This window comes from Gavialis gangeticus, unplaced genomic scaffold (genome assembly GCF_001723915.1).
Source record: "Gavialis gangeticus isolate Ggan-Ray unplaced genomic scaffold, GavGan_comp1, whole genome shotgun sequence".
Classification (NCBI taxonomy): Eukaryota; Metazoa; Chordata; order Crocodylia; family Gavialidae; genus Gavialis; species Gavialis gangeticus.
In genome coordinates this window covers 50,075,297-50,084,598 of record NW_017729026.1, presented here as the reverse complement: position 1 = coordinate 50,084,598, position 9,302 = coordinate 50,075,297, and the positions used below count along the sequence as shown (strand labels likewise).

General features: G+C 37.1%; 1 protein-coding gene across 5 annotated transcripts in view; it reads right to left on the bottom strand.

Moving 5' to 3' along the window:
* Positions 1 to 9,302, bottom strand: part of MAP3K7 (mitogen-activated protein kinase kinase kinase 7) — a 111,060-nt gene that overhangs the window by 31,543 nt on the left and 70,215 nt on the right. For 3 of the 5 annotated variants that reach the window (XM_019520198.1, XM_019520199.1, XM_019520202.1), the window contains 3 exons: positions 8,735 to 8,886; positions 7,001 to 7,163; positions 3,194 to 3,274 (listed from right to left, as the gene is read on the bottom strand). In XM_019520198.1, the coding sequence (XP_019375743.1) occupies positions 3,194 to 3,274; positions 7,001 to 7,163; positions 8,735 to 8,886 (396 nt within the window). The remainder of the gene's footprint in view (positions 1 to 3,193; positions 3,275 to 7,000; positions 7,164 to 8,734; positions 8,887 to 9,302) is intronic. The other 2 variants (XM_019520200.1, XM_019520201.1) reach the window with 1 other exon arrangement.

Sequence of the window (9,302 nt, the reverse complement as noted above, 5' to 3'; positions counted from 1 at the left end):
TTTTCTTACTGGATACCTACAGCCTCCCCTATTTCTCTCTCTGGCCCTCTCACCTCAAATAGCTCAAATATGCAAGCAGTCTAGTCTTCCTCATTGTCTTCTACAAGCAGTTTGTTCATTTAGGTCTCCATTCACCCTTCCCAGCCTATATGCAAAATCACTATTGCCTTCCCCATTGACTCTTGTTCTCTCCTAATGTGGCTCCCGCCCCTCTTTCCACTGATCCAATTTTGACCTATTCTCTTTCTTGTTTCTTGCTGCTCAGATTCTCTTCCTTTATTCACTCTCAGATGCACCTCCTTTTGTCAAAATAGTTCAAAAACTTAGATTAATTTAGGTGTTCCTGAGTAATATACAGCCACTATAACCCCCCACCATAAAAATAGTTTACATGAAAATGGAAGAGTTGCCAGTGCCAGAAGGTTAGAAAAAATAGTATTCTCCAGAAGGCTTGCTGCTTTTGCCTACTTACCTTTATTAAGTTCTCTGCAAAATATAGTTTAATACTTGATTTAAAAACATGTATTTATTAAATCTCTGAGGATCTAATTGTTTAAAAATATTGATTTGCACTGCTTATGCCTGCATTCTAAAATAAAATTTTGAGAACAAAAAGTGAGTTTTACACATTAACCTAGTTATGCACACACTGGAATATCAACTACCTAAGATGTTAAATTGGAAACGAGTCATGCCAATCCATTTTACTATTGAGTTAGCTTTGTGTAATAATGGCAAAATTAAACTTTATGAATTTGAAATGTCAGTGTCTTAAATGAAATCTATACTCAAACAAAGTACTTACAAATTTTGAGGATGGAGAAAACATTACATATCTGTACCCTGGCAAACAGTGGCTTGATGGACTATATATTGCTGATTGTTGGTCTAGATCACTTTCCCCTTCCTACATCGTTATTACATTTGCTCTCTCAATCATACAGTACCACTTGGACTTGAAAGATTTGTGAAAATATTTGCTTTCTGATCTGTGATTTCATGGTAGTTATTTCAGAATTCTGGCATCCAGATTATCTGCTTCCTCCCCAAGCCAGAGCTTACTGAGTTCTGTTTCCATCTTATTCCCATTTCCATATCCTCATTAACCATGACCCTCCGCATCATTTCTTAGTGGAAACAAATACAAAACATTCCCTAAGATTTTGGGCTGTATCTATAGTACCTTTAAATGTCTATCCCATGCTCACTGCACAGTCACCTATCTTCTTCTGTCTTTTAACTCTGCTATTTGTTTTAATATTCTTTGCAAAATCTAAAAGCGGGCTTTTTTTGGATGGGATGCAAAATGAAGTTCGTCTAACTACTTATGGTCAATTAAGAATCTGTAACTCTTGTACAAAAAAGCAGGGGTGCTGGTCCTCGTACCTAGCCAAATTCTAGTTTGGCCAGCTCTATTCTGCATTCTCACTATGGGAAGTTCCTCTGAAAGGTTTATTTGAATAACTGAGATATCTGAAAACTTTCTGACCTTTTCCCAAAGGGTCACATAAGGATATTCTACCCTAGAGAGTACTGTATTTCAGTGGTTCGCGATCGGATCTGTATGTCTATTTTATAAAAAGCTTTTGGCTAAGAATTATTCAAATTATATTGCTATTAATAATTTTACTAAATACCTCAAGTGGAGGAAATCTGAAAAGAAAAAGAAGAAAAGGTAGTAAAGAAGCAACTATTTTAAAAGATTTAACCTGCCAAAGCCTTTTTGAAAAGGAAGAGTGAGGGGAAGAGAGAGTAAAAAAAGTATGTTGGGGCTGCCATCTTGAGGTCTTCAGTGGAAAACCTGCACTGTAACAATCTGCAACTCAGTATTTCTTAAAGATGAAGAAAGTAAGCTGGAATTTAAGCTTTTTTTTTACTTCATCTTTATTTCAATTACCCAAAAAAGTGTACTGGAGTACATTTACATAAAATTAAAAATATGGGCTGAACTTTTAACATAACAGAGTTATGAGTATGATGCTGTCATATGTCTGAGTAAGTAATCTCATTCCCCCTCTTTGCCTCCAGTTGGCCTGCAAAATCCTAAAACCAAATCATGATTCACTTTTTAAATTCTAATAACTCATCTGGTCAATTAGATTTAAGTGCTCTGTGGCTGCTCTCTGCCACTACACACAATCAATCCTTTCCAGCAATTTTAATAATCAGAAATAATTCACTGTTGGCTGAAATATAAATTCTGTAAGTTACTGACTTTACAGGTGCTTATTTGTTATGCAAATAAGTACACAGTGGTATAACGGCATAGAGTTTTGTGAGCTTTATGACAACACATTTTGGCACCGTGTTAACAGATTTCAAGTGTTTCTGTCCCTGCAACTTTCATTCTACCTTCCTCATACAAACCCACTAACATTTTCATTTATAGCAACAGGTTATATTATTGGAGATCTAAAAATGTAAAATCTACACAGCACTGCTATTTCATATATAATCATGTAAAAGTGATATGCAATACAGATTTCACCAAGCAACCTGCTTTGCATACATTTTAATGAGAAAAATCTGTCTACTTTTATAATTTAATATGTATGTTGTAAAAAGGCCTTCTCAGAGAAAATAAACTATATTTAAGCACACAATTTTTACTGATATACATATGACAGTACAGAAAAAAAACATTGGCAGTCGAAAGAATGTTGCAAAAAGTTGGGGAGTATGCTTAATAGTGGGCTTTGAAAGTTACTATATTTATTAGAAAAAATATTTGTAGCATGTGTATTTTAATATAACATGCCAAACACATATGCAAAGTCATCTAATAATGTCTAAATGATTTTTGTTCTGCTAATACTGTATATATTTATAAAAGCAGGTGCGACTGTGACCAAGGCTGCATGAACCACTGGACGAAGTTCGTCTCAATTTTAAGCCCACTTTTCATTAAATGAGGGATATTATAATAAAACACTGTACCGTATAGGCTTGGTTTGGAAATTCATTAGTAAAACAGTCTAATACCAGGAACCTCAGTCCAGCCAGCAAGGGCATATTCCTATCTTTGAGAGAGAAGCAAATGAGAGTGGAAAGTTCTTTTAAATTCAAAGATGATGGAAAATTTTATTGCATTGTCTCCATCTATATATATATGTTGGAGCAAAAAGTATTTTCGAAAATCTGATCATTATCCCAGCATCTTAGCCAATAGGCCCATTCACCTGGTCTGTGATACCTGGTATGATGATCTCAGGGACATCCAGAATGTTGCCAAATGAAGCAGTTTTACGATGGCCTCGTTTAGGCTTGGAATAGGCTGAAAAAATACACATATACAATACACATGCAAACAACTACAATGGTAACAGCAAAATTATTAAAAATATATCACGCTGCAATTTTCATATACTTTTGTTAAACTATATTTCATGCAAAACATCATGCAGAATAAACTGCATAGTCTATTCATGCTTACAAACAGTTAAGCAATTGTTAAAAGCAAACACAGAAATAGCTGTCAATACGAACACAATATAATTAGTTGAAGTTAGCAACACAAAACTCAACAAAGAAAGCAGCATGGCAATGAGGAAGGGAAAGCTAAAAATATAATTATAAGAATTCAGGACAAATTTGCTTGTTCCACTTCACCTGCACATTAAATATATATATCCTTGATTATTTTAGAAGTTACACATTGCCTCCACAGTTTTGTTTTAGTCTCAGACATATACTGGTTTATCAAAAAGTTTACGTTTTCAGGTTGGATGTTTCATTTCCATAAACTGTAATCGCCTGCAAAGTAAAATCTAAACAGTGTCAAAGATGTCTGCTTCATTACCAGATTTGAAGGATTATTTCTGTCTTGTATATGGGGTTCTATGAGTGAATGCTTTTTACTTTGTAAACTGGACATTCTGGGCCAACCTACATACTCTAGAGCAGGGGATCCAAAGCTGTGATACACATATCCATGGGGGTATGCAAGACATCTCTGGGGGTATGCAGGAGAAAGTGTGTAATGGATTAAATTTTTATTATAATAATAATTGGAATTCAAGGAGTTAAAATATAAAATGTATGTTGGTAGGGGTACACAGGCAGCTGGTAAATCTGGAAGAGGGTACACAATAAGAAAATGTTTAGGAACCTTTGCTCTAGAGCAAAGTGCACTGTTCCATAAACTTATGAAATTAATGGAAAAAATTCTTCATGCTGAAGTAGAAATGTTTATGGATTGCAATCACATTAACAGTATAAAATAAACCTATAACTGTTCCTTTTGTCCCTTGAGGCTGGAGGAAGAGGTGGTAAAACTCAGGGCCTGTATTAAGATTAAATATAGAACTCCCATTAAAATGTGTGTGAATATCTCTCCCAAAAGCAGACTGTTGTAGCATATTTTAAGTTAATACACACACATGCACCAAAAAACTCCAAAAATATTTGACACGAATGTGTGCCATCTGATTTGTTTCTATGGCAAGTCTAATAATAGGTGGAACAAGAGGATTAGGCAATTCTTAAAATATCATTTCAATTATTTATTCTTGACAATACCCCTCTCCACTTAGCAATCCAATTTCTTTGTTTGGTATCTCTATGTTTTGTCCTCTGAAACAATAACTAACCAGATAAAGAAACTGGTATTTTAACTCTTACCAACAAAATTCATGAAAACACGTTTAAGATGATGTTGAACAGATTTTTATCAGCCTGGTGCTGACTGATGCAAATTCTGCTTTCCTGTTACACTTGGCTTAGTCCAAATGAACTTTAGACAAGAGAAAGGCAGAGGGTTGTTAACTTTAACATACACTTAGATAATTATTTCTAGTTGTATCTAGAATTTAGTTAAGACAACAACAAATGGGGAAAACTGCAAGCTCCCGTGGATAAGAACCAGAGTTAATTCCATTAATGTTAAATGGGTTGCATTCGTTTTTATACCAGTGAGAGTTTAGAATGGCCCAGCATTTTTAAAAAAACAACACAAGCAGACTAAGTACATACTAGGGATGTAAATATCATTAAAAAATTATCCATTTAACCGTCTCTAATTATATCGGTTAAACAGTTAACTGATAATACAGCTTGGACACAGCTGCTGCTGGAAGCTGCTCCCCAGGACCTTTGACCAGGGAGGAGGAAGAGGCAGTGGAAAGCTCCACCAGACCACACAGCCCACATGAAGCTTTCCCAGCCTGCTTCAGCCCCTGGTGTGCTGATTGGGAAGGAGCACTTTTCAATGAGCAGCTAATTGCTTAAGTGAAAAGTCATTGCTAGGCTGCTGTTTTCCTCTTTAACCTCACAGGCTATGGGTACTGGTCCCCTCTCACCCCTCCCCTTCTTCTTGCTCCCCTCTTCTGCCTGCCCTCCCACGTTTTTTATTCCTGAGGCACCATTTCTCTTTCCCACCAGACTGCGCCCCATACTAAACGTTAACTGGTAATGCATTACCAGTATAAATATACTTATTGTTTAAACGTTTAACCTTTAACTCCTCTAGTAAGTACGCAGTTGCCTTTGGTGCTGGTGAGACCTTCCATAAATGTATACTACAGGTTGAGGGTGTTAGAGAACTGACTGCAGCATTGAGTCCAAGAGTAAATAAATAAACCAGAAGCCTTGGTTCAATACTCCTATGTTAGACCGGGGTGCTCAACTTCCAGTCCACAGGCCAGATCAGGCACCCAAGGCCATGTTGTGGGTTTCTCCACAGGTCCAAAAATTTGTCAGCAGGGTACTGGTGGCAGCATTTATTGCAGCTATCCTGCTGCCAAATTTCAGGACCTGTGAGGAGCCTTGCAAGCAGGATGCTGATATAGTGCACTAGATCGCACTGGTGCACAGGGTCAAGCCTGAGCATGGCTGGATAGCACCCGTGGACTGACCTTAAGTGCTGCACTGGCCTAGCACCACTCATCTGGCCCCTAGGGCCAGGAGGTTGAACACCAGTGTCAGACTGTAAGCTCTTCAGGGAATGGTAACATGGCATCCTATACATCACAAAAAAATCTTTGGAGGTTGCCACGATAATAAACACAATAAAAACCAACAGCTTTTCAGCTGTTGTGAACAAATCAGAAGCTTAAGCATATTATAAAAAGTGTTACCTTATTATTCCCAGTTTTCTAAGCAATGGAAAGCTATTGGCTCACTAGGGTAAGGTCTGACCTCATGTAATTTGCTTGGATTCTCTAAATTGAGAGCTATAGTCAATAAAAATGTCTTTTTCATAGTCACTGAAACGAAATATAAATGTTTGCAAACAAGCTAACTAGCTGTGACAAGGGACTCTAAGTGTCTGGTTGCTAGGCATAGTGAAACACTGTATCTATAATTTGCTTATTTGGAAAAAACAACCACACAAATACCTACATGGTATTTTCACCATGTAATTCTGCGTTTGTGCCTGCATCCTAAACTCGCATCAAGGACCCACTACACAAAAGAAAGACTACTCCCTGATGCAAACCTGGTGAAACACATGGCTAAAACACTTTACTTTTTAGTTTTAGGAAGAAATGGAAAGATTATCTTTGTACCTCGTCTTTTCTTTAAGGTAAGTACAAAACTGAGCATTTAGATATTTTCTATGAAAAGGTATTTTTCAATTTACTTTAAAATAATAATAATAAAGTAATTTATTTAGAAATAGTACTTTAAAATAATTATTGCATTTCAAAATAATTGAATGTTGTATCAAGTGAAATGTAATCTTAATAATAAAAAACAAGAATGGCAAGAGCATACCATCCATTCAGAAGCAGAGACAAACTTTTACTTATGAAACAAGGCTGATATGTAACAATCGAATAAAAAACAAATTTTCATTTGTAGCCAAAAGCCCAAATGTGAAAGAAGTAGATTGCTTCATATCAACTCTGAAACAACAGACATACTGTAAAAATAAAGAATCCATGCAAGTCTCAATTCCCACCCATTTTCATTTAATGAAAAAAAAGACTTAACAACAAACCTTGTACAAAAATATGTACATTTGGAAGCTCCCCCCACTCCTTTCTTAAATTTTTTTTACCTGTGGTAGCAGCAATTCTTGCTTCTATTTCAGACATGTCGGCACTCATTCTCTTAGCGCCTTCCCCTGAAACAAGGGTTGACTGTGGTCGTCCACGAACATCAGACAAGCTCTCCACACTACTTCCACGAGATGGAGGTAAACTTAAACGACCAGGGTCACCCTGTTAAAACAGGTGTCACACTTAAAAGAAAAAAAATGTTTCTAGACAACCCAAAAACTGATTTTTGAGCTTACCTCTATATTTAGAGCAGATTGATAAAGAACCGTGGCGAGGGAAAAACCGTCACTATATTATGCAACACATTTTAAAAATGCCACAATTTTTAAAAATTAACCTCTACGTTTTTTTAAAACAAAACCAACTTTCTTACTGCAAATGTATAAACTGAACTAAAGGAGTTGCATCAATGGGAAAAGAATTAGGACAATGCTGAACCATAATGATTTTTCTTTTTCTAGCCTACCCAATACTCAGTTTTATGTTTTCTTACCTTTTCTCAAATACCAGTCTTTTGGTCTCAGTACTAGCTTTAAGATATGGAGTTCTAACAGGTAAATCTGATACTTTTTAATAAAAATAATTCCTTTCATTCTCAAGTATGTTGAATTCAACTTTCATTGATCATGTATTATTACTGGAGATCCCCAATTTATCTTTTTGATATTATTTGTAATTTTGTATAAATCTTTTGCATCCCCTCTTATCCTTTTCCCATTTAAACTTTTTTTCAGATTCTCAGTTTTGAGAGACTAAAAAGGCACTACACACTGTACCAGGAGTGCTCAACCACCAGCCAGTGGGTCAGATTGGGCCTCCAGTGTTGTGTCATCTGGCTTGTGGGACACCACACAGATCCAAAATTTTCAGACCCACGGGGAGTCCTGTGGACTAGATAGTGCAGTACCAGGCCCAATCCTGGCACACAGAGCCAGGTGGTACAGGGCTCAATTCCAGCTTGTGGGGCCTGATTCTAGTATGCGGGGGGCAGTATGGGATCTCAGAACCCAACCCTGGCACATGGTGGGCTGGGTGGGGCCCAATATTGGTGTACAGGACCAGGTACAGGCAGTGCAAGGTCTGATCCTGGCACACAGGGCCTGATCCAGCCCACGGACTGGCCTTGTACCACTCATCTGGCCCACAGGGTCAAGAAATTGAGCACTACTGCTGTATACAATGTTGGATTTTAGAGGGTTGGAAGGGTGCCCTCTGAAAAACATGGACAGTTTCCCTTTGGTCATTTTTGTGCTCTGCCTGCCTCTGCTCTCTTGAACAATCTGCTTTGCTCCTTGCACTTACTACCATCTACCATGGATGTACTTGAGAGCTGGCTGGAGCACTAGTCTACCTTAACTCAAATACCTTCTGGAGAACCTTGTTTTTCCTTCTTTTAGTAGGGGCCAGGATCTCCCAAGGTGACTACTGGTACCTTTCCTCTCCTTGGAACTCCATCTATGGAAGACAGCTATGTCTGCTCAACATTTCTTTTATAAGGAAAGCTACTGCAATAGCTTTTACCAGGAAAACTGTTTCCCTACAACAACTGCAAATGAAGAAACAGCAGATCTCCATGGATCATTAATAGATGCAGAATAGTTTGAGTTCCTGTTATAAAAATCTGTAGGTAAGAGGTTTTCTATCTTATTATAAAACCATATATTTATTTATTTTTTTAATCCAGCTAATACCACTATCATCCTTAAGGCCCAAGATTTTACTGATTTGCTTACTGGCTGCTTTGCTGCATTTTTCATTTGCTGGGCTAATTTTGATTCTAAGCGTTTAATGGTATCATTGGTAGCAGTTCCTTGAATGTCAGCAGGTTCCATGTTAGCATCACTCTTGTTACTAGTGTTTGTAGACGTGATGTCCATGAACGAGCCTATAAAAAACAAAAGCATTTTTTGTATTTAACGAAGAATTCACTTCTCTTTGAAAAAAGACCAAGTCAAAATTCAGTTCTTTACTTAATCATTCAGTATTTCCTGCTTTTTTATATTAACTTTTTTAACATTTTGATGAAAAAAATTGCAACCTCACAATAATTCACTTAAATACCATATTTACTCAAATACAAGACAACCCCCTAGTAAGTAGATTTGACACACAGAAAATTTATCAATTTATTATAATTTTCCATGTATGCAATCTTATTATTGGAGGATCATCTTCAACTCATCCCCCACGCTACTGCAGGTGGGTGGGGAAAAGTGATGAGAAGGGTCAGTACTGGGGCAGGTGGTGTAGGACAGACAGTGGGGGAGGCAGTAGGGAGCAGGTGGTATGGAGGTAGTGAGG